This window comes from Lithobates pipiens, unplaced genomic scaffold, assembly GCF_037356315.1.
Source record: "Lithobates pipiens isolate NorthernLeopardFrog02 unplaced genomic scaffold, aLitPip1_a1.2 Scaffold_30, whole genome shotgun sequence".
In the NCBI taxonomy this organism is placed as follows: Eukaryota; Metazoa; Chordata; class Amphibia; order Anura; family Ranidae; genus Lithobates; species Lithobates pipiens.
The window spans coordinates 93,383,007-93,409,976 of record NW_027507791.1 but is presented as its reverse complement, the minus strand read 5'-3'; the positions used below and the strand labels follow the sequence as shown (position 1 = coordinate 93,409,976).

Sequence of the window (26,970 nt, the reverse complement as noted above, 5' to 3'; positions counted from 1 at the left end):
GGCTGTCCACCATAGTCCCACTGAATCTGGAATTAATGGACCCCTAGAAGAGCTGTGAGAATCTGTAGATTTGGCATGTGCTGTGCTCACTTCCCCTTCCTCTTAATGATTTCCATTGATGAATTCTACAAGCCTGTGACAACTCTCATCACATTTTAGTTTTATTTTTTTACAATATCACCCATTTCACCCAAGTAATTGTGTAACAGTGATTTGTAGCAGCCAAATAATTTCTCTCAATATTTTCCTAGGATAAAATTGATCACAATTAATGAAAGGTCCATGTGATTTGTAGCTCAGTCAGGCTGGGTTCACACTGCTGCGGGGGGAGATCCGGATGTGATTCGCACCGCAAATCACATCCGATCTCCGTAGCGCTGCGAGTTCAGCCATACAGATAGTATGGCTGAACTCGCAGCGGTCCCGCAGCAAACTCGCACGGGACCCTTTTTTTCGTCCGCAACAGAATCGGATTGCATGGGCGTTCACACCATGCGATCCGATTCTTGTGCGAGTCGGCAGATCGCACTGCGATATGCGATCGGATCTGGGGGTGTCATTAACATATCATTGACACTCCCAGCCGTTCGCATAGGGCAGTGTGAACTGCCGGCGGGAGTCGTGCGATGCGGGAAAACGCCGCGGATTCGCGGCGTTCCCGCATCGCAGCGGTGTGAACCCGGCCTCAATGAGCGATTCACATGTGCAGCGTTTGAGTAGCTAATTATGTTATCCAATGTAGCTGCTGATGTTCATGGCACACCTGCTTATAATCATGTAGTCAGCTACAGCAGAAAATCAGTATTCTGCTACAAATACTCAGAGAAAAAAACAATTGAGATATTTGTAGCTGCTATAAAGTTGGTAGTGTGACGTGGCCCTAACAGTTACATGGCTGGAAATTAAAGAGGTGAAGCCAATACAAATTGATGTGTTTATTTGTGCCTTGGCCCTCCTACAGCCTTGTACTTGCCTTGCAATTGAAGCTTCCCTTAAAACTCAATAAATCAACTCAGGGTGCAGCTAGACTGTAAATGGCTAAGCTTTTATGTTTATTTAGCAAGCTGATTTAGGACAAAATTAGCCTGTTCTCTGCCAGTAGGCTGTAGAGAGTACTCGGGGCCGGTGCTACCACTAGGCAAACTAGGCAGCTGCCTAGGGTACACTGCTCTCTTCTCTCTGCAGCAAGCCAGAAAGTCTCAGCATCAGCAGGCAGCCATCGCTCCATTCACGTATAGTGTCAGAGGCCCAGCGGCGGCGGAGGACTGTGTCTGTGTCTCCACTCCCAAATGAATGGAAGCAAGTAAACATTTGTTGATGGGCGCTGGTAGGCTGCATTGATGGGTGCTGGTAGGCTGCATTAATCAGCACAGGTGAGGCTGCTTGATGGGCACTGGTGAGTCTGAATTTGATAGGTGCTGGTGGGCTGCATTTGATGGGCGCTTCATTAAAAAGGTGGGGTGTCCATGGGCATGGCAAAGGGGACAGAGTCAGGGGTGGAGCCAGGGGGAGGGGCGGAAAAATTAGGTTTCGCCTAGGGTGTTTAAAATCCTTGCACCAGCCCTGAGAGTACTGCTGCTTTCAGAGCCAGTGTCAGAGCTCCTGGACATGTCAGCCTGCTGGAGAGAGTCCACTGCTTACTAGCAGAGAGCAACAGTTCTTATGGCTGTCCTGAATTGATTGAATGACTTCTAAATTGAGCTTCAGTTGGGCCTTAACCACTTCCAGTCTGGGCCAATTCTGACATTACCCTCCTACATGTAAAAATCTGCATTTTTTGCTAGAAAACTACAAACTACTTAGAACCCCCAAACATTATATATTTTTAAAGCAGGAGTCCTAGAGAATAAAATGGTGAGTGTTGCATATTTTCATGTAACACGGTATTTGTGCAGCGGTTTTTAAATGCAAATTTTTAGGAAAAAAATAAATTTTAATCAACTGTATTGCACAAAAAAATATAATACACAATTGTTTGGTAAAATATAAAAGACGATGTTACGTTGCGTAAATAGGTACCATGTCACGTTGTAAAATTACGTGTGTACATGAAACGGCGCAAAACGACAGTACCTAAAAATCAATATAGGAGACATTTTAAAAGCCTGTAAAAGGTTACCAGTTTAGAGTTACACAGGAGGTCTGGCACTACAATTAGTGCTCGTGTTCTGATGTTCACAGCAATATCTCACATGTGTGGTGCGATCGCCATTTACATATACAATGTGTGCATTAGCCTTTGCACGTGAGCATGAGGGGACCAGGACAAATAAAACATTTTGTTATATTTTATATTTTTAGTTATTTTATAAAAAAAAAAAAAATCAACACTGTATCTTAATTTTTTTTATCAACTTTATTGCTATCACAAGGGATGAACAACATTCCTTGTGATAGCATAGGCTGTGATAGGTTTTCTTTATGGAGAGATCTGGGGTTTATAAGACTCCAGATCTTTTCTCTAACCTCAAAAGCATCAGATCAATTTGATCTAATGCTTACAGCCAGTAATAGTTTGCTTACGTGAGACCAAAACCAGAAGTGCTGAAATCCTTGTCGCTTCCTGTGTCTGACGTCACACAGTGGGAGGAATAACATCAGTTCCTCGCACTGTGTCCCGGGAACCAGATGCCATCAGTTGCATTCTTACCGGGTTCCGATTGGAAGTAGAGGCAATGGCGGAGGGGTGAACTCCCTTCCACCGCCTGTAAAATAATCCAGTGGCTATTTAGCTGCTCGGATTACTTTTACCAAAAAGAGAATCAGCTGCAGAAAAACATGATACCGGGATCATGACTGTAGCTGCAGCCATGATCCTGGTATAACCACTATCCTAGTTTTAGTCTGTAGGGTTCGATATTGAATTGGCCCACCCTTTTCAGCTATAACAGCTTCAACTCTTCTTGGAAGCCTGCCCACAAGGTTTAGGAGTGTGACTATGGAAATGTTTGACCATTCTTCCACTTCTGAGGTCAGGCACTGATGTTGGAAAGGAAGGCCTGGATGCCTGGCTCGCAGTCTCCGCTCGAATTCAGCCCAAAGGTGTTCTATTGGGTTGAGACCAGGACATGACTTTATGGACCTTGCTTTGTGTATTGGTGCGCAGTCATGTTGGAACAGGAAGGAGGCATCCCCAAAACTGTTCCCCCAAAGTTGAGAGCATGAAATTGTCCAAAATGACTTAATATGCTGACGTCTAAAGGGTTCCCTTCACTGGAACTAAGGGGTCAGGCTCCAAACCCCTGAAAAGTCCTGACCTCAAACTGATAGAACACCTTTGGGATGAATTAGAGCGGAGACTGCGAGCCAGGCCTTCTCATCCAATATCAGTGCCTGACCTCACAAATGCACTTCTGGAAGAATGGTCACACATTCCCATAGACACACTCCTAAACCTTGTGGACAGCCTTCCCAGAAGAGTTGAAGCTGTTATAGTTGAAAAGGGTGGGCCAACTCAACATTGAACCCTACGAACAAAGACTGGGATGCCAATAGAGTTCATGTGCGTGTAAAGTCAGGCAACCCAATACTTTAGCTAATATAGTGTATCAATAAAGATATATTTTCCTGAAATTGTATGCAATTAATTCATGTTATGATAGTATATACAATAGTAATTCCTGCCAGGGGTGCTTACAATGCTCTCCTGACAGTATGATAGTTTTTCCCAAAAAAGCATCCAAGAAGCGCTGGGATTAGGTTAGGTTAGGCTGCTCAGAAGACAGGGCTACCCTCCTGAGGGACCCGGCAGGTTACCAGAAATAAAAGGAAGGCGCGCCAGACCAAACGATTAAAGATTTCAAATGAATTTATTGGTTTACACTCAAAAACATTTCACGTGTTTCGGGGGCTCTTTCACATTGACTAAACCCATGATGAATGGGAAGTTTCTTTTGGCCCAGAAAACATACTGGATATTCTTTAGTGTAAACTGATGAATTAATTTGGAACCTCATCATTTGTTCTGGCACTCCTTCCATTGGTACATAGTCAAAACATACCCTTAGGGTGCTGACTCCAATGATCCATCTTCACTCTAACAAAATATGCAACTCCTTCCGTGTTTTTTTTATTATTATTATAGTTTGATCAATGGTCTCTATGGGGTTCATTTAATAATACTGGAAATGAAGTGTAAAATCTGATGCAGCTCTTCAAAAAAGCAATCCAGGTTTCCATTTCAAGTTTTTTTTTCAAAGTCTAAGGCCGCGTACACACGTGGGGACTGTTCGCCCAACTTTGTCCATCAAACAGTTTCGGCAAACAGTCCGCTCAAAATTAGCATGGACGGACATGGCCACACACGACGGACGAACAGTTTGCTGAAACCGTGCGCGATGACGTGAACGGCACGTACGACGGGACGAAAAATACGACGTCCTATACACTGCATTATAACTTTCGGCGTGTAAATCCTTTCTGAGCATGCGCGGAACTTAGTTTGACGAACAAGCCTACACACGAGCGGACTGTTCGCTGAAACAAGGTTTCAGCGGACAGTTTTTCGGAAATTCCGAAAAACCTTGTTCGTCAAACTGTCCGCTGAAACTGTCCGCTGAAAGCCCACACACGAGCGGACTGTCCGCCCAAACACTGTTCAGCGGACAAAGTTGGGTGAACAGTCCGCCCGTGTGTACGCGGCCTGACTGAACAAGCTGAAGTTAGAAGCTGATTGGCTACCATGCATACAGTGCCTTGAAAAAGTATTCATACCAGATTTGGTATTGGCATTATTACCAGACATCCATTTAAAGACCTGAGACTGGGGCGGAGGGTCACCTTGTAGCAGGACAACGACCCTAAACATACAGCCAGAGCTACAATGGAATGGTTTAGATCAAATAAATAGTCATGTGTTAGAATGGACCAGTCAAAGTCCAGACCTAAATCCAATTGAGAATCTGAGGCAAGACTTGAAAATTGCTGTTTACAGATGCTCTCCACCCAATCTGACAGAGTTTGAGCTATTTTGCAAAGAAGAATGGGCAAATATTTCTCTCTAGATGTGCAAAGCTGGTAGAGACATCCCCAAAAAGACTTGCAGATGTAATTGTAGCGAAAGACGGTTCTACAAAGTATTGACTCAGGGGGGTTGAATACAAATGCACACCACCCTCAGATATTTATTTGCAAAAAAAATTGGAAACCAATAATCCTTTTGCTTCCACTTCACAATTATGTGCCACTTTGTGTCACATAAAATCCCAATAAAATACATTTACGTTTTTGGTTGCAACATGACAAAATTTCGGGGGTATGAATACTTTTTCAAGGCACTGTAGCTGCACCAGATTTTGCACTCTCCAGTTCTAGTAAATTAGCACCTTACTGTCACTTACCTTCAACAGCTTGATCTATATGTTGTATAGAGTATATATAATTGTGGATAATATATATAACTGCATAGGATGCAAGAAAACATTTGATATACTAAATGCTACTATTACCAATATTAATCACATGCAGTTACTGGAATACAATTTTTTGCAATAGTGGTTCTTTAGTTTGCTATAAATGAAAACCAAACAAACCTTATTTAGATATTTCCATTTACAGTTGGTTTAGAAATATAGCAAATAAACATGTGCTTTATGAAGTGGGTAATCATTTCATGACCAACATCAGCAAGAAGTCAATGTGAATATTCTGAAAATTGGCGCTTGCTGTGTTCAAGTCTTTCCCTTCTATCTTTTTTTTTTACATCAGCAGCTGTCTTTTTATATTTGAGATGCTATAATGTAATCATACTCCTCCAGATTTATTCAAATGAGAGAGCAAACAGGGACGTGGCTGCTGTGTAACAGCAAATAAGGGGCATGAATGCAAATTAGCGTGGTACCAGGCAGGTGGGATCACGGTGTCACAGACCTCAGCCAGAGCTGCAGAGAAGTGATTGCAGTTTTTGTGCATTAAATGGTAGGCGTTGCCCTTATACTCCTTCCCTAGCTCCTCCATGATGTTATCAATGTCTTCCTCTGTGAAGTCTGTTGTACCAAGGGCAATGGCTTCCCTGTAGAAGACACAAATGACAGAAATGACAAGGAGACCGTGTGACCACCATTAAAACCAGAACTCTGCAGCACACATATGTCAGCTAGATTAGATAGAAGGGTCTAATGAAAGGTTCTAGGGAAATTATTGTTATAAAGTTTAGACATTGAATATTTCTTAAAGTGTAGCAGTGAATTTTCAGCATATTATTTCATCAGAAGGATTTGCAAATTACAACTTTAATGTTGTCTAAATATTTCCACCTGAGAATCCTGCAATTCAGAAAACTTGACAACTGTGATTAATAAATTGTATGATGCTCTGCGGACTGGACAGGTCTGCAATTATATATTTAGGCAAATTGAAAAAACTCATGATTTGCTTACTTTGAAAAGTGACACCTGTTAGTACATAACAGGTTGCATGGACAGCAGTGGAAGTAAGACACATACTGGCGAACCCCTAGTTACAAACACCCAACTTACAAACGATTCCTACTTACAAACGGGGGGAGACAACAGGAAGTGAGAGGAAATCTACTCCTAGGAAGGGAAATTCACTCCTATAAGCCCTTGTACACATGGTCTAACATTCTGACAACAAAATCCGTCTGATTTTTTCCGACGGATTTTGTCCAAAACTGGTGTTGCATACACACGGTCGGACAAAGTTGCTGGAAAATCCGATCGTTCTGGACCTGATGACGTTCGTTCATTGCGACGGGACTACGTTGCGGCTAGTAGCCAATAGCTTTGGTCTCGTAATTTGAGATTCCGACAACCAAATCTGACGGATCTTGTTGCATACACACGGTCGGACAAAGTTGTCGGAAAATCCGATCGTTCAGAACGTGATGACGTAATTTCGTTACGATGGGACTACGTTCAGGCTAGTAGCCAATAGCTTTGATGTAGGAATTTGATCTGAGCATGCGTGGCACTTTGTCCGATCGGAATACTCTTTATATCCAGCTCTCAAACTTTGTTGGTCGGACACTCTGACGGAAAAAGTCAGATGTAGCCCACACACGGTCGGATTATCCAACAACATGGTCTGATCGGATCTTTTAGGTAGGAATTTCCGACCGTGTGTACAGGGGCTAAGAGTTATTATGGGAAAAAGGTGTCTCCAACTGATGCTTTATCACCAATGCTTGTTTCCACAAAAACCCAACATTTTCAAAAGCCAATAGTCATTGGGACAAAGTAAGGTGAAATATTGTAAACAGAGACACAGACAGCAAAACAAACATTCCAGGGGTTATAACTAGGGATGAGCTTCGTGTTCGAGTCGAACATACGTTCGACTCGAACATCGGCTGTTCGCCCGTTCGGCGAATTCCAAATGTTATGGGCCGTTCACGCCAAATTCGTGTGGCGCTCACGGCCCACAATGCACTGCGATGGCGCAGTGCATTGCTGGCTCATGATTGGCCAAGCATGCACTGTGACCCCACATGCTTGGCCAATCACAGCGCCGGCAGCGAGGAGAGCCATGATTGGCCACAGGCAGGATGCCTGTGGCCAATCATAGCTCAGGCTGTGTAGTACATGCCCCACACTATATAAGGCCGCCAGCGCGGTGGCCTTGTGTAGTGTGTTGGCGTCCGTAGCAGTTAGTGGGTGTTCTGTGTACCTTCAACACAGTATACACCGATCGTTATCGGCCGATTTTTCGTTCTTGCTCTTCTGTAGTGGTTGTTGTCTACGTGCCCTGACCGCAGTATACACCGCTATATTCACCTATATAGCTAGCGATATATCTATCTTTTATAATAGAGCTTTCAGTCAGTGTTAGGAGATTATGCGTGCTGTCTGCGTGCTCTGAACGCAGTATACACTGCTATATCCACCTATATAGCTAACTATCTTGCTCGTTTTAAATAGAGCTTTCAGTCAGTGTTAGGAGATTGTGTGTGATGTCTGCGTGCTCTGAACGCAGTATACACCGCTATATCCACCTATATAGCTAACTATCTTGCTCCTTTTAAATAGAGCTTTCAGTCAGTGTTAGGAGATTATGCGTGCTGTCTGCGTGCTGTGAACGCAGTATACACCGCTATATCCACCTATATAGCTAACTATCTTGCTCGTTTTAAATAGAGCTTTCAGTCAGTGTTAGGAGATTATGCGTGCTGTCTGCGTGCTCTGAACGCAGTATACACCGCTATATCCACCTATATAGCTAACTGTCTTGCTCCTTTTAAATAGAGCTTTCAGTCAGTGTTAGGAGATTATGCGTGCTGTCTGCGTGCTGTGAACGCAGTATACACCGCTATATCCACCTATATAGCTAACTATCTTGCTCGTTTTAAATAGAGCTTTCAGTCAGTGTTAGGAGATTATGCATGCTGTCTGTGTGCTCTGAACGCAGTATACACCGCTATATCCACCTATATAGCTAACTATCTTGCTCGTTTTAAATAGAGCTTGCAGTCAGTTGTAGGAGATTGAGCTACACTTTAAAAATGTACCAGTTGAAAATTACAAACAGATTCAACTTAACACAACAAATCTAAATAGTCCCTGTCTTGTTTGCACTGCCTGTATACTGCTGTTCTAAGTATATAGGGCCTGGGGGGCCACACGCATTTCCTTTTTTTAACATGGGTACGGGGTTCCCCTTAATATGCGTACAAGACCCAAAGGGGCTGGTAATGGGCAGGGAGGGCTACCCATGCCATTTTTTTCAATGATTTTCAACCATATTGCAGGAACCAGATATAACATTTAAACCGCAAGCAGTTTTAAATGACGTTATTTCCGTTAAATGTCATTTTGTGCAGGGACTGTTCTAAACACGGGAAACACGTGGCACTTCACAGGCATTCCACAGACACCCCCCAGGCACGATATTTAAAGGAATATTTCCTTTTTTTTTTTACTTTAATCGTCAATAAAATCAGTGCTCCCGCCAAAATGGCCATTTTTTCAACTTTTTTTTGCATTGACCCATGTCCCCTGGGGCAGGAGCCAGGTCCCCAAACCCATTTTAGGACAGTATCTTGTATATTAGCCGTTAAAATTAGCACTTTTAATTTCGAACGTTCGAGTCCCATAGACTTCAATGGGGTTCTAACGTTCGTACGAATTTGGGGTCCGTTCAAAAGTTCTGGTGCGAATCGAACCAGGGGGTGTTCGGCTCATCTCTAGTGATAACCCTTTCCTATGCTATCCAAAAACCTTAAAAATATATTTTTTCACTGGAGCTACACTTAAAAAATCTACCTGTTCCAACTTACAAACAGATTCAACTTAAGAAAAAACCTACAGACCCATCTTGTTTGGGACCCCCTGTACTAGGAATTGTTGTTAATATTTGTTTCCTTTTTATTGTTCTGTGGGTTAGCATTTAAACCAATTAATAGATCCAGAAAAATATGCAGCTGACTTTATCAAAAAATCAAGACTTTTCTGTTAATATGGAGCTTGGCTCCATCCCTCCTACCTCTCCAAGTTTACCTAATGGTGGAGACTTGCATATAACTTCAACACATATGTCTCTGGATGTGCGCAGCATTTTATTCAATGGATTTCACTTAAAGTAAATCTAATGATGTTTGTTTTTTTACATCATGTTTTGTTGGATTTGCCCGGTTTAAGAAAGGTTTACTTTAAGCCCATCCCTTTCATAGACTATATGCATGCTTCTATGACAGTTGTGCTGAAATAAAGTTGTGGGAGAGCTGGATATCAGTTAAAAATATATATCAGATTGAGTTGCTAAAAAAAGAGGTGTACCAATCGCCAAAAAGAAGCAGTTTGAGTGCTCCTGACACACCAAGTACTTCCTGGAGCTCGTTGTATGTAAATTGAATGGAGCAATTCATACATGTGCTGAAGCAAGGGTCTTCTTGTTCTTTACATGGTTACATAGTTAGTAAGGTTGAATAAAGACATCAGTCCATGCTGAGTGAGTGTGGTTCATGTCCACAACCTCTATGCATTGTGTCCCATCAAGATGCTCATCTATTATTATTATTTATTTATTTATTTATTTAAGGTACCCATATAGCATCATCAATTTTTACACAGTGCTCCACACACACATCGGTCCCCACCCCCAAGGAACCCACAATCCAAGGTCCCCAACCCACACCCATGCACTAGGGCCAATTTATTTTGGACAGAAGCCAATTAACCTACCAGCATGTCTTTGGAGTGTGGGAGGAAACCCACACAGGCACAGGGAGAACATGTAAACTCCAGGCAGGTAGTGTCGTTGTTGGGATTTTAACCAGCGAACCTTTTTACTGCTAGGCGAGAGTGCTTCCCACTACACCACTGTACTGCATCTGTTTTAGTATGTAGACATCTAAGTTCAGTCTGTCCTGAAAATGTGCTCCCAATTATTTTTTCCCACCCTGAGTAGACCCTTTACTTACAAGAGCATCAGTGTTTTTTTTATTACAGTGATTTTTTTTTTGTCTTGGAAACTCCCAACAGAAAGATTTCCCTTGAAGCTCTGTTTTTGTTTTGTTTTGGATGATCTTGCCCATTATTGTAGGGTTTAGCACCTCCCAATGCATTGAACACATTATAAAAAAATGTAAATATAACAAAAGGAGGGATCCTTTTATATTGTCATACAGGCGCTCAAGCACAGTGATCTCACAGAGATATAAAAACACAATGAAATCTTAATCAATATTAATCAGCCTACAGCAAATGTTTACAATTACAGGTTTGCTTTAAGTCTTAGCATTGGTGTTTTGCAAGGCCTTGTGCAATTATCTCTTTTAAAAAAACAGAAAGCTGGACATGACTGGCCTGTGGCCTCTCATATTTATAGAATAGCACAGCTGATACACAGGCAGAACATTACTCAGTAGCAATAAATGATCCAGTAATTACAATTCACCTTTTGGTATTCATCATTAAATACCAAAAGCAGCTGAAATAACGTCTTCTAGCACAATCTATTTTAATATAACTCATGCCCTGTAAAAGAACTGTTGATTAAAGCTGAACTACAAGCAGATAAAGATCACTATTTAATACAATTATGAATTCAATTAAAAATAATATTTTTTTTTTATAGATGTTGATGTACCGCTCTATGCTAAGTATGTTTGTCTCTTTAATTGTGTTTTTTTTATAACTTTTGTTCTCTTTCTCCCCATTTTCTTCATCTTTGGAAGCCGGGAGAGATGACCTATCTACCTTCTACATTTTGGGAACCCAAGCTATATGCTTTAGATGGGTGGCTGCCTTTCATCCGGAGAGGGGTAAGCAGCAGCCTAGCAGCCCCATGCCTCAATTTTTCAGTACACCATGGCTATTCTCTTTTCCAAGAATGTTCCCTTTACCCTGACTCAAGAAATCAAAGACGCTCGTGGTCCTAAACTTTTGCTCAAGGGTTACAAGATGAAGGGAAGTCCACATCCTTGCTGCTCTTACAGTAAAGAATCCTCTATGTAGTTTAAGGTTAAATCTCTTTTCTTCTCATTTTAATGAGTGGCCACGTGTCTTGTTAAACTCTCTTCCACAAAAAAGTTTCATCCCTATTGTGGGGTCACCAGTACGGTATTTGTAAATTTAAATTATATCCCCTCTCAAGCGTCTCTTCTCCAGAGAGAATAAGTTTGGTGCTCGCAACCTTTCTTAATAACTAATTTCCTCCAGACCCTTTATTAGCTTTGTTGCTCTTCTTTGTACTTGCTCCATTTCCAGTACATCCGTCCTGAGGACTTGTGCCCAGAATTCGACAGCATACTCCAGGAGCGGCCGAGGTCTTGTAGAGTGGGAGAATTATTGCTTTATCCCTGGAGTTAATCCCTTTTTAATGCATGCCAATATTCTGTTTGCTTTGTTAGCAGCAGCTTGGCATTGCATGCCATTACGGAGGCCATCATCTACTAGGACCCCAGGTCCTTTTCTATTCTAGATTCCCCCAGGAGGTTCTCCCCCCAGTGTATAGATTGCATTCATATTTTTGCCACCTAAATGCATTATTTTACATTTTTATACATTAAACCTAATTTGCCATGTAGTTACCCACCACATTAATTTGTTCAGATCTTCTTGCAAGGTTTTCACATCCTGCGGAGAAGTTATTGCCCTGCTTAGTTTAGTATCATCCGCAAATACAGAAATGTAACTGTTTACCCCATCCTCCAGGTTGTTTATGAACAAATTAAATAGGATTGGTTACAGCACAGAACCCTGTGGAACCCCACTACCCACCCCTGACCATTCCGAGTACTCCCTATTTTTATCACCACCCTCTGAACTCACCCTTGTAGACAGTTTTCAAGCCATGTACTCACCCTATGGTCCATGCCAATGGACCTTATTTTGTTCAGTAAATGTTTATGGGGAACTGTGTCAAATGCTTTTGGAAAATCCAGATACACCACATCTACGGGCCTTCCCTTATCTAGATGGCAACTCACCTCCTCTTAGAAGATTAATAGATTGGTTTGGCAAGAATGATTCTTCATGAATCCATACTGATTACTGCTAATGATACTGTTTTTATTACTAAAATATTGTATATAGTCCCGTATCATCCCCTCCAAGAGCTTGCATACTATTGATGTTCGGCAAAATGATCTGTAATTCCCAGGGATGTATTTTGGGCCCTTTTTAAATATTGGTGCTGCATTGGCTTTTCTCCAATCCGCTGGTACCATTCCAGTCAGTAGATTGTCAGTAAAAATTAGGAACAATGGTCTGGCAATTACTTGACTGAGTTCTCTAACTACCCTCGGGTGCAATCCATCCAATCTTGGCGATTCATTAATGTTAAGTTTCCCAAGTCCAGATGGCATTTTTGAATTACAGAGGCGATCTAGGGCTAGAATTATTGCTCTCGCTCTACCGATCGTGGAGATACCTCACATGTGTGGTTTGAACACCTTTTCATATGCGGGATCTGCTCATGTATGCATTCGCTTCTGCACGCAAGCTCATCGGGACGGGGCGTGTTTTATAAAAATAAAAAATGTTCTTATTTATTTTACCTTTTATTTTTACACAGTTTTTTTCTTTTAAAGTGTCACTTTTATTTCTATTACAAAGAATTTAAACATCTCTTGTTATAGAAAAAAGCATGACAGGGGACAGACTTTTAAATATGATATCTGCGGTCAAAAAGACCTCAGATCTTATATTTACAATTAAATGCAATAAAAAAAAATTGTCATTATTGTCATTTAAAAAAATTATTTTAAAAAAATCGCCCCTTAAGAGCTATAGGTGGAAGTGACGTTTTGACATTGCTTCCGCCCTGCATTGTTATGAAGACAGGTGGGGGCCATCTTCCCCTCACTCGCCTCAATGCCCAGCAAGGGTGAAGATTGTATTGCCTTTGCCACTGCCGACAGCTCTGGTAAGTGGTGGAGGGCACCGAAGCGCGGCGGGAGGGGGGCTCCCTCTCCCGCTGCCAATAAAAGTGATCTTGCAGCGAATCTGCTTACAGAGACCACTTTTATCTGAAACTGGACCGCTCACTGAAGAAGAAGATAACGGGGTTATGGCAGCTAGCTTACTTACTTAGAACCCCCAAATATTATATATATTTTTTTTAGTAGAGACCCTAGAGAATAAAATGGTGGTTGTTGCAATATTTTATGTCACAATGTATTTGCGCAGCAGTCGTTCAAATGCAATTTTTGGAGAAAAAAATTACACTTTAATGATTTAAAAAAAAACAAACCAGTAAAATTAGCCCAATTTCTTTTGTATAATGTGAAATATTTATGCTGTGAGAATCGCGAAAGAATTGCAAGAGAATTGTGATCTTTTATTCTAACCAAAAAAATTGTGATTCTCATTTTGGCCAGAATCGTGCAACTCTGCTAGAGAGTATCCTGAAGATAATGAAGTGCATCAAGTCTGCTTTTGGCACTATGGTTAAACCAGTGTGACTGCTTCCACAACTAATCCGGTACCAAGCGAGAGTTGTCATCATCCTCTGTGAATAGTTCCAGTTAGAGCATCCCACTAATCCCTTCTCCCATCCAAGTTCCAAAATAAAATACAAAAACCCAAATACCTTGGATTGGTCATTGAGTGGAGAGCAAGCAGGAGTAAGAGTGGGACAAGTGGAAACCCCTAGCAACTGAAGTGGAAAACCCTTAGTAACCAGAGAGAGGTCTATGTAGTCAACACACAGCAAGCCCTACGGGGACAGTGTTACACATGTAAATATTCTCTAGTACTAAACATGAAACTAAAATGCTTATGTTGATAATCATTTTTCAGTATCTAAAATATCTTTCATGGACTTTCTTTCCTCTGAATAAAAATGGATGTGGAGTTTCCATAAACTGGTTGAGCTTCACAAATTACATCAAGATTACTGGCTATTACCACAATGCTAACTAAGCACATGGTGACATGACATACTTCGTATCAAGTGCATTAAGTGCATAAATGGCGTAAATTAAAATTACTTGAATTTAAATGTTTCTCCAAGTTCCACTGCGCTGCCGGGTGTAATTTCGAAAATGCCACTGAATGGGTAGGGATGTCCTCCATAGGCAAACTCTGTAAATAAACAATTACAGATACTTAAAAAATGTTAATAATAATCACTGAACAAGAAAGAGGTATTTAAAAAAGTGTGAATATATATTGACATAGAATGTCACTATTTCTTTGAAATAACTTTATTCAACTTGTTTTAAATCAAGTAGACGTGACTGCCTAAAGCATATTTAAACCCAAGAAGTAAAATATAATATATTGTAGGCAAAAATAAAATGAAAACCCAGACTAACTGTCTTAAAAGTAAATTATACAGGTCAGTCAAACTGTGTGCCTGCAAACCTTTACTCCCAAAACTGGCAAACGGTAATGTTGCTACATCCACCTTCTAAAACTTAGTGAATATAAGAGCTGACAACCAAATGGCTACTTACAAACCTCAGAAATTAATGCTTGTTGTCAGAGAGTTTGGGATGCACTTACACTTCTCGTAGGTTGTGCTGTAAGCAAAATTATTGGTTCTTGGTGCTTGATGGCAGTGCTGCAACACCCTAATGTGCCCCTCTACAACCATCAACAGAGAATCTGACCTAGGAATCCCAAACATGCTATTCAAAATACACCCCATTGCTCCAGACTATATCCAAAGAATGTAAGGCAAATTCCTTTGGGTGGACTGGCTTAGGATAAAGAAACAAAAGTGCAATGTTTTTATTCATGTGAACATCTGATACCACCTTACCCAGAAAAAAGAGTCTTGTACACAGGTCAACCTTGTAAGCTTGCAAGATAAATTTACCAGTTCAGAGACTATACATGATGAACTACATGATTCTTTGCCCAACCCAGGATGTGAAACTTTTCCAGTGCTGCTTGTGGTCCCCCCAATGATTTATATGAACCACCTCCATGGCATTCTGTGATTGCAACTTCCCTCTATTAGATACATTCAGCAAATCAGAGCCCATCTGATCACTTGAAGAAGAAGCAGGGAAGCAGGGACTACTCCAGGCTCCAGGAACCCTGAGTGGACTGGAGACCTGGTACTCCCTTCTCAATGTTTTACAGTAGGAACACCTACCTTGGCCTGATTGGTAATCAATGGGAGCACCAGATATTTCAGGAGACAAAATCAGCAAGGAATTCTTGAAATGTAAATTCTACCTCAATTCCTCCAAAGTCCAAAAGATGATAGAAGGGTTGGACTCCAGTTTTGAGTAAGACTCCACACAGAATAGAAGGACATCCAGGTAACCGGCTATTGTTATATCTGGCAACAATATCTTGACAAAGCTGCAAACTAATAAAGCTTCTTCTCTACTGCAAAATGCAAGAACCTCTGGTGCTCCTGGTAAATGTGTACATGGAGGTATCTTTCCTTGATATCTGTGGCTGCCAGACAATCCCCCTGATGCTGGGACACTATTACCAAACGGGTCAACTCCATCGTGAACTTGTGAATGTTGGCAAAAAATCCAAGGTCTTACTCCATCCCTCTTGGTCATTGTGAGGAGGTTTGTGTAAAAATCATGGAATCTTCCTGTAGCTGGAACTGGATATACCATCTCCTGGACCAAGAGTCCCTTGATGGCTAGACATAAATTTGATAGCTGGTGAGGATAAAGGCACAGGTTGGAGGTGGAAATCCTTTGTGGAGGGGGTTTCTGAAACTCTTTTTTGTAGCCCGAGGCTGCCAATTTGCTAACTTATTTGTCTAACATATGCACTAGCCAACAGTACACAAACATGTGGGGGCCAAACCTCACACAGACGAGAATTGTTTCTTTGTGCCCTTTTTGGTCTGGGATTGCCAGAACTGCTTGCCCACTGTGGAGGTAGAGGGCCTAGAAGACTTAGTCCCCTTGTCTGAATTGACTGTGAATGAAAGAAAACTTTTATGCCTCCACCACGCCTTAAGGGACTAGCACCCAGCACAGCCAAACAGCCATCACCCTAGCTCCAGTTGTAACCCCCATTAGGCAGATCTCCAATGGTTTACCCCACTATACATGGGGGAGGGGACAGGGAAATGTGTGTGGGTGCACAAAAGGGGAAAACCCCCTACTTACCACCTTATAGAGAATCTTTGTTTGAAGTCTCATCATCTGCTTGAGACATTGTCAGGGCCCATGCTTGACTGTAGGCAAGACACACTTGTCTTTCTACTCCTCACCTGGTTGCCGCCACACACGGTTGACACCATCTGAACCAAATAAGTTTATCTTGGTCTCATCAGACCACAGGACATGGTTCCAGCAATCCATGTCCTTTGCCTGCTTGTCTTCAGTAAACTGTTTGCAGGCTTTCTTGTGCATCATCTTTAGAAGAGGCTTCCTTCTGGGACCACAGCCATGCAGACCATTTTGATGCAGTGTGGTGTATGGTCTGAGCACTGACAGGCTGACCGTTCACCCCTTCAACCTCTGCAGCAATGCTGGCAGCACTCATACGTCTGTTTCCCAAAGACAACGTCTGGGTATGACGCTGGGCACGTGCACTCAACTTCTTTGGCCGACCATGGTGAGGCCTACTCTGAGTGGAATCTGTCCTGTTAAACCGCTGTAGGGTACGGACACCATGCTGCAGCTCAGATTAGGGTCTTGGCAATCTTCTTATAGCCTAGGCCATCTTTATGTAGAGCAAGAACTTTTTTTTTAGATCCTCAGAGAGTTCTTTGCAATGAGGTGCCATGTTGAACTTCCAGTTACCAGTATGAGAGACTGAGAGCGTTAACACCACATCTGCTCCCCATTCACAGCTCAGACCTTGTAAAACTAACAATTCACATGACATTGGGGAGGGAAAATGGCTAATTGGGCCCAATTTGGACATTTTCACTTAGGGGTGTACACACTTATGTTGCCAGCGGTTTGGTTTACACATTAGTGGCTGTGTTCTGAGTTATTTTGAGGGGACAGCAAATTGACACTGTTATGCAAGCTGTACACTCACTATTTTACATTGTAGCAAATTGTTATTTCTTCAGTGTTGTCACATGAAAAGATATGATAAAATATTTACAGAAACGTGAGGGGTGTACTCACTTTTGTGAGATAATATATATATATATATTTCTTGGCCATTTTTCAGAGAATATGAATGATAACACAAAAACATTTATTTCACTCATGGTTAGTGTTTGGCTGAAGCCATTTATTATCAATAAACTGTATTTACTCTTTTTAAATCATAATGGCAACAGAAACTACCCAAATGACCCTGATCAGTTTACATACCCTGGTGATTTTGGCCTGATAACATGCACACAAGTTTTACACAAAGGGGTTTGAATGGCTATTAAAGGTAACCATCCTCACCTGTGATCTGTTTGCTTGTATGTGTATAAAAGGTCAATGAGTTTCTGGACTCCTGAAAGACCCTTGCATCTTTAATCCAGTGCTGCACTGGCGTTTCTGGATTCTGAGTCAAGGGGAAAGCAAAAGAATTGTCAAGGGATCTGCGGGAAAAGGTAGTTGAACTGTAAAAAACAGGAAAGGGATGTAAAAAGATATCCAAGGAATTGAGAATGCCAATCAGCAGTGTTCAAACTCTAATCAAGAAGTGGAAAAACGAGGGGTTCTGTTGAAACCAAACCATGGTCAGGTAGACCAACTAAAATTTCAGCCACAACTGCCAGGAAAATAATAAAACTTCAGGTGAAATACAGGACTCCCTTAAAACGTGTGGTGCGGGTGTTTCAAGATAAGGAGGTACTTGAAGAAAGATGGGCTGCATGGTCGAGCCGCCATAAGAAAGCCATTACTATGCAAATGACACAAAGTATCCCACTTACAATATGCCAAACAGCACAGAGACAAGCCTCAAACCTTCTGGCACAAAGTAATTTGGAGTGATTAGACCAAAATTTTGCTTTTTAGTCTATACCATAAACGCTACATTTGGAGAGGAGTCAACAAAGCCTATGATGAAAGGTACACCATTCCTACTGTGATACATGGAGGTGGCTCACTGATGTTTTGGGGATGTGTGAGCTACAAAGGCTCAGTGCATTTGGTCAAAATTGATGGCAAGATGAATGCAGTATGTTATCAAAAAATACTGAAGGAACATATGCATTAATCAGGCGTCTTCAATATGCCAAACAGCACAGAGACAAGCCTCAAACCTTCTGGCACAGTCATTTGGAGTGATGAGACCAAATTGAGCTTTTTGGCCTCAACCATAAATGCTAAATTTGGAGAGGAGTCAACAAGGCCTATGATGAAAGGTACAGAGGTGGATCACTGATGTTTTGGGGATGTGTGAGCTACCAAGGCACAGGAAATTTGGCAAGATGCATGCAGTATGTTATCAAATACTGGAGGAACATTTGCATTCATCAGCTAGGAAGCTGCGCATGGGACTTACTTGGACATTCCAACATGATCCAAAACACAAGGACAAGTCGATTTGTCATTGGCTACAGCAGAATAAAGTGAAGATTCTGGAGTGGCCATCTCAGTCTCCTGACCTCAATATAATTGAGCCACTCTGAAGAGATCTCAAAACGTGCAGTTCATGCAAGACAGCCCAAGAAATTACAGGAACTGGAGGCTTTTGCCAAGAGGAGTGGGCAGCTTTACCATCTGAGAAAATAAAGAGCCTCATCCACAAATACCACAAAAGACTTCAAGCTGTCATTGATGTTAAAGGGGGCAATACACGTTATTAAGAACTGGGGTATGTAAACTTTTGATCAGGGTCATTTGGGTAGTTTCTGTTGCCATTATGATTTAAAAAGAGTAAATACAGTTGATTGATAATAAATGGCTTCAGCCAAACACTAACACTTTTTGTGTTTTCTTATTTTTATTCTCTGAAAAATGGCCAAGAAATCATAAATTCTGCCAGGGTATATAAACTTATGAGCACAACTATATATATATATATATATATATATATATATATATATACATATACACACACACACACACCAAAAAATAGTTATAAACTCATAAATGACCCATATCAAACCTGTCTTTAGGTCGTAGGTGGTTGCACTTGCAGTGATTAATAGATATTGCCATGTAAAAACCTCTGGCACTGCAATAATATAGCCAAAAATGTATCATTTGGGAGGTTTTGTTGTTGGTTCATGCGATGGTAATAATCAAAGTTACTTGACAAGCATATCCTAGCAGTGAGAGGAGCAAAGGATTCTCATGCCATCCTTAGTTGTATATACAATATCAAGCCATAAGGGTCTCATTTATTTGGCTCTGAGGAAGAGAGGACACCCCTCGATGTGGATGTGGAGAAAGTATTGGAGTCTGACTACCACACTTGTGCGCAGGAGGTGATTTACTGTATAAAGCACACAGCTTTATGAACATATCCAAGCGTAATATACCCCAGGCACACGTTCCGGAAAATGGCTGTAGTAATGCTGGGTGCTGTAATGACCATTGGCTGGAAACCATAGGCAATTCAAAGGGTAGAAATTACATCAGCACACCAAGGATTCCTCAGAAGGATCCAAAGCTTTATTTACATGGTCACAAAGTACACATACGGCAAAACAATACAGCCGTATGTGTACTGTGTGAACATGTAAATAAAGCTTTGGATCCTTCTGAGTGAATCTTTGGTGTGCTGATGACATTTCTACCCTTTGGCTTTATGAACATGTCACATAAAAGCTTCAGCAGAGCCCTGTTTTCACAAATGGCAGCAGCTAGCTATATAAATTAATCTATATTTTACAAAATGGCAAGCTGTCTCTATTTTATACTTTAGGAAAACATACATATTGTTTTATTTGACAAACGAACTGTTACATTAGTGACATTTTGCTGGAAATAACATGCTTTTGAAATGTATATCACTTTAAAAAAAATCTATGCCAAAACAGATGCCAGACTCAAGTTGGCAGGGTATCCTGATACGTATTCAAAGACATTTCTTGCAATGAACTTGTTATTTTCATAAATTGAAAATATAAAAATATCACAGTATTCAAGATAAACCTCTTACATCTCAAAAACAAAATTTGGGCCTTTCTTTTCCTCAAATCTTTAAAAAAAGGAGAAGCAGAACTGGAAAGTGATATTAAAATCCAGATTATGTTGTTGTCCTTAAAGCATATCTCTCAGACATTTTAAACAATTTTAATTTAAGGAGAAATATAGGAACAAAAAAACAAACACATACTCATCTCTATGCTGCAGCATCAGTGTGATGCTGCAGCTGTCCCATATCAGTTCTAAGTTTGCTGATCACTCAGCTCTTGGCTTTTTCTGAGCAGAGAGAAGTGACTGTCACTTACTACTTTCCGTTCTGCGCCTCCAGCGCTCAAGGGAGATCTAGGAAGGGGAGGGGAGGGTGTAGCTGACTTCGGTTCTCAGCCATGTGTTGAAAGGTGGAGCCAGTTGTCAGTCAGGCAGCTGGGCTGATCCTGATAATATAGTTGGGTCTATCCAGATCCTGGAGCGTCTCTGCGATGACAGCTGACAGAAGGCAATTGCACGCTATAAGCTGACTCTGGGTCACAGGAGTGCAAAAGTAAGTGCACTCCTGTGACACAGAAAAGAAGTATGATCAAAAAAGCTTTGGCTATACTGAACCATAACAAGCTGACCTCCACCCACACCTTTTACCCCCACCCCCTTGAACTAGTAGGATGATTTCACAAGGAAAATAACTAAATTACCTACATACCCCAATGAAATCATCTGGGGTCAGCTGTATACAACTGGATACAAACAAAAAAAGGAGAAGAAACAAACTACTTAAAAGCAGCAACAAGCTAGTATTTCAACAGAAAATAACAAGTAATCAAAATAATTAAAGAAAATTGTAAATGGTTTATCTTGCTATCCAATTTCTTTACTAAGCCTATCTTACAATGTTAAGGTTTTCAATTCTGTCATGAAGAGGTGGCTGGCCTTAAAAGAATTTCGACAGTCAAGGGCTGATATCATTTTAATACAGGAAACCCAATTTCGTAAGGGCAGTTGCTTTAAATTTGCATGCAAATATTTCCCTTCTATACACATTGCTTCTGATTCCAAGCTGGAGTGGCAGTGTTAATTAAACAGGCCTTTCCTTCAACTGTCTATATGGGGGTAAGCTCCTTACAATTCTTTTCGTATACACCCCAAATGCTGGTCAACTTGGTTCCCTATCATTTCACCTCTGCTGCAATCCTCTCATCCCTATACATTTATGGGGGGGTGAGGGGGTGGGGGTATTGGGACTTTATTTTACTCATGTCCCCCACCAGAGATTGGATATCTCTTCAAGGCCACCAACCTTCTAAACAGCTACTTAGGCATTCAGTCCCATTCCGCCAATGGATGAGAGAACATATGATAGGTTATTTGACTCTTGCTGTGTGAAACATTGCACTCACTGTGTTTATTCTAGATTAGACACTCTTTTGTCTCTACCCCCCTCCTAAGGACTATAGTGTCTTCAGACATTGACCTGATTACCTGATTGGTCTATTCCTCTCTTGTCCTGGATTTTGAACTGGCTCCAACCAAACACAGAACCTGCCATTGGCGCTTGAATGACTTTACTCCACAATGACAAAATTACAGCCACTCTTTCCCAGGCACTGGAGGAATTCTTTTGACTAAACACAGGCTTGGTATCAGAAGCTTCTGCTTTGTGAGACACTCATAAGGCCTTCATTTAGAGGGCAATATATTGCTGCTGCCTCATGTCACAAATGTGATTTAACTAAATTGTTAATGATAGGTGTTCTTCCTCACCAGCTGTTTCATCCCTAAAAAGATTGGACCACCATGCAATGCACATGGTTGCAGGGCAGGTGCAGTGTGGCCATATACAGTTAGGTGGGTTGCGTTTGGCCATGGAACTGTACGTCAAATACGACATGTGCTTTTTTAAATGGGTGGTCTGGGGAGCAATAACATTGTGGCACAATTTTTACTTTTTACTCTACTTTTACTGCCGACCTGGCAATAGAGGCGGTACTAATTGTAGGTGGTTATTTTTGGGCAGAGGTTGGCTTTAAAATTCCTGCCTAAAAAGTGGATACCAGAAGGTACCTACAACTAAATTATTAGATAGAAAACCCTATTCTGTGTGCCTCCCTGATTTAGTTAAATTTTGTTACTATGAGCCTAGGTTTCCTGATTTCTGTGCTAAATTCTGTCCAATTGCAAAGGATCCCAACCATATTATCAGGACCTACCCAGCTGCCTGATTGACAGCTGGCTCTGCCTCTCTGCAGCTGAGAGCCATAGCCAGCTCTGTCTGCATCTTCTCCAGCCTGGTGCTCCAGTGAGCGCTGGAGGGAAAGCGTGAATGAACAGTGACTGATAGTCACTGCTTTCTGCTCTGAGCAGACAAAGAGCTGAGCCATCAGCAGTCTCAGTCTTAGAGACCATGAGGGATAGCTATAGAATCATACCAATTCTGCAGGATAGAGGTGAGTATGTAGGTTTATTTTTTTATCAACCCCATACTTCTGTTTTAAAGTCATTTTTGAGGAGGTGGTAAATGGTACCCTTCCATATTTCACGTGCTATACCTGGATATCCCCCCAGGTGTTTCAGGGGACGCAGTCCTACCCAGAGCCATCATTTTTGGTCCTGAACTTAAAAGTAATTTATACTTTTCTAGATAGACCCTTATGGCATGGCAGAGGCCCTCCTAATTAAGAAAACAGTTAGTTGTGCTAAATCATAATTCCATTAGCTTACTCATAATTTTACGACCACAAAACAGACCATTGCCAGCAATTGAAGAAAACTACATTTCCTTTTGAGGAATCACATTATTTTGTGCATGGCCTATGAGAAAAGTCAGAAACTTTTTCCGTTGTTCTCACCCCTGGTCTTGCCTAGATACTGTTTCTTTTCTGTTTCTGTTTTTTCTGCCCACGGGGTTATCTTGCTCCCTAAATAATTTTGTCTCTGATGCGAGTCCAGAGATGAAATATCTCTGGGAATGCTCTTTGCAGTGCACACTCTGGATGCTGTAACAGATTAATAACTATTCCATTGCCCTAAATGATAGTCTTATGTGGCTTTCTATTTATAATGTTTTTCTATATGCAACATAATGACCACATACTATTCTATTCTACTGTTTCCTTACCTGGAAATTGTTAGAAATTCAAGAATAACTGCTGAAACAGAAAGTGCTTATTGAGGGTATTTCTTGTGAATAGGGTGCAGACAAGTAGATAGAGATTGACCAAATGTCATGGAGGTCAAGCTTCTTGAAAGAAATAGCTATAAAAGGAATTTAAGCAGTATTAAAGATTCCAAATTTAAAATCAACTATTCATACTAAGCTGAAACGTTTTCCAAATATTTTAAGAAATACCTCACCATGAACATGGGTATCTGAAAGGTTTCTTTCAGCTGACAGGAGGAATTTCCTGCACAAACAATACAGATTTTTTAGGGGTTTTTTTTGTTTTTTGTTTTGTTTTTTTGCTTCAGAAAGGTACATTCCAAATCAAAAACACAAATAAATATTATTTCTTTTTATATATTTCTTACTGAATTTTGTTTGCCTAGAATTCTCCTTTAAGCTACTCATTGGACTCCCAACTGAGATTAGATGCCGTTGTTCAAAATTCATGATGCATTCATGTACAAAACCCTGTGCGACCTTTCACAGCTCTGTGTACAATAAAGAAAGTGAAAGGCACAAACAAATAGCTTTGGATTTAGGACAGTGCAGACAAATTGAGCACAATTTGTTTGTCAGGAACATTGAATAAATGACTGGAGAGAGGTGCAATTATTTTACAATGTCACGGACTGACATTTGGAAAGCCGCAGAGAAGGTGAATATAGATTAGTAGAGAGAGGTAGAGAAACAGTAGACAGCAAAGCCGATTGATAAAACGAAGCTATCAGATTAATTTATTTCTCACTTAAAAATATTTAACTATTAGAGGTGGACAACTAACAGATCTCATGACTAAAATATATCTTGATTCCCCTGTGGCTTTTTAGGTCTTTAGATTAAAATTTCAATGCATGAATTTTGTAATTTACATACGTTCCAAATTCCTGAGACCCAGGAGCATATGTAGGCCAAGGACACTGCTGTGATGCACCAGTTACATGGACCATGAAGAATTGACATGCAAAAAATTATTGGTTTAATCCACAAGTGTTTTTTTTCACCTCTACTTTTCCTTTATATTGGCTCTTAAAATGAACAAATTCAATCATTTAGTGGTCAGTTGTTTTAGTGTACAGCAATAACACTTTGAAATAGTACATTTCTCTATAGAGGTCTTTATAGAGGTCTATACATAAGACTAAAAAGAGGGACAAATGAGGAGCAAAGAAGGACAGGGGAATTTGGTTCCAAAAGAGGGACAATTCGTCCAAATCAGGGAAAGTTGGGAGCTAAACAATTGTGTATTCATGGATGATAATTATACAGTAAATGAGTTAATACATGGCTAGTATAGGGTAGTGGTCCCATGTGCTAATCTTGTTTTTACAAATAAACTATTGACAAATCTTTTTTCAGGGTTGCTTAGGTGTTCAGTAAAGCTCTGCATAATTACGTTTAAAGCACACATACTGTACTTGTCACAGGCTTTTGTTAACCTTTTTTTTTTTTTTTGTACACATTTTTTCAAGAAATCAGTAAGATCTAACTTGAAAGAAAGAATGAACACCGCGCTCAGCTATGCAGTGTAACAAGTGCAAAAAACAGTATGATTCATAGTGATATAATAATGATATGATAACAGTCCCACTTCAATATGAGGTAAACTGCTCTTGCGATGATCAAACACCAGTGCTCCAGTTCGGTGTGCAGACACAGGTGCCCCACATGGATATGCATTCACCCTTATGAGTTGAGAATCTATCGCTAGAATGGTCACTCGTGCTTTGTGGGGATAATGAGACCCTTAGATGATATACTCCAGGTCAGCTATACTCAGACTAGTCCTCCATAGGTGGGGAGAGAGAAACAACAGAAGGAGGCTCCCATAGTGTAAACACATTTGTTTATTTGTAAATGATTGAAGTTAAGAAATATATACACTCACATTTTTAGGTGCCTAAAGCCCGGAACCCGATGTGATCAGCATGTATGATGCTAGGGAATGTTGGGCAGTCTCGATCTTTAGATGCTGCTGGCCCGCGTTGAGGTTCAATTCCCTGAGATAGTGATTTTGGGTGAATATGTGGTAGCGACGATGTGATCAAAACGTGACGCGTTTCAGCCAATAGGAATGGCTGTCATCAGGAAGTTCTAAATTTGCCATCTTAAGCTTAGGTCTATATTCCCATATAGGCAACAGCCTTAGTTATTTCATGTTGTGTGGTACTAGTTAATGTCCACACATGCTGTACACATGGGTGCTTACAGTATTAACTTTAATTGCATAGAAAATTTATTAAAAAACAAACAAAATAAAATGATATTTGGATATAAAATTTATCATTGTAGTAAATGGGTATGTCGCCAACCAGTGACAACCTAATGGTAATTACAAGTGAGGCTGCTATTATGGAATAACATAAAGCTCCATCTTATGTTTGAACCACATTGGTGCATGCATTGCCCAAATTGACTAATTACATATAAAATGCCTCCATATTAGTTGATACTAACATGTTTTGATATGAAGCTGGTTTGGAAATGAGTTGAAATATTTAACTGTAAAATTACACAAAGAATTAGAGAAAAATTGGAAAAAAATAGGTTGAACAGTGGAAGTTGATATACGTCTTAAAAATTTGTAATAAAGCAAATAAGATCCAGTTCCACGTTCAACCCCTGAGGCGTCAATGTTTGGAGTTCGAATATCCATCTGGTCTCGTTCTGGGATATTATTTTGATCATATTAGAACCCCTTCAATGCCTCTTAATACTATCAATGGCATAAAAGGTCATCTCTGCAGGGTTGTTATGGTGTTTGAGTCTGAAATGATTAGACACGCTATGTTTGGGAAAACCATTGCATATATTTGTGATATGCTCACTAATGTGTTTAGTTTTTGATGTCCTTCCTACGTGTTGGCACACACATGTGCATTCCATAACATATGTGACATTCTTTGTTCCACATGTGATGACATTTTTAATGGGGTACTGTCTGTGTGTTTGGTGGGAAACAAATGTTAATTTTAACACTGTGGCATAAACACTTTAAAGCAACAATTTAAAGAGGGATTCCGCCCAAAAAAAAAATATTAAAAGCCAGCAGCTATAAATACTACAGCTGCTGACTTTTAATAAATGGACACTCACCTGTCCCGGGTTCCAGCGATGCCGGCAGCCGAGGCCGATTGACCGCTCGGGCCTCGGCTGCTGCCGCCGCCATTCGAGGTGTGGGTATCAGGAAGTAAAGCGAATCGGCTTCACTTCCCGGTTCCCTACTGCGCATGCGCGAGCTGCGCCGCGCAATAGGAAATCTCCGCGCTGTCACTGGGAACCGTGTGTGTCCCAGGAGACAGCGCGGCAGGGAAGGAAATGGCGTGGGAGTCTATGCCCGGAAGTGGGTGAAAATACCTGTCTTTGACAGGTATCTCCACCCCCCTCCCCCCTGAAAGGTGTCAATTGTGACACCGGAGGGGGGGAGGGATCCGAT

General features: G+C 40.9%; 1 protein-coding gene across 2 annotated transcripts in view; it reads right to left on the bottom strand.

The window, feature by feature from the left end:
• The window catches only part of LOC143943086 (deubiquitinase DESI2-like), a 200,175-nt gene that overhangs the window by 11,207 nt on the left and 161,998 nt on the right, over nucleotides 1–26,970 (bottom strand). For both annotated transcript variants that reach the window (XM_077464623.1, XM_077464622.1), the window contains exons 3-4: nucleotides 14,390–14,483; nucleotides 5,869–6,010 (exon numbers count right to left, since the gene is read on the bottom strand). In XM_077464623.1, coding sequence (XP_077320749.1) covers nucleotides 5,869–6,010; nucleotides 14,390–14,483 — 236 coding nt within the window. The remainder of the gene's footprint in view (nucleotides 1–5,868; nucleotides 6,011–14,389; nucleotides 14,484–26,970) is intronic.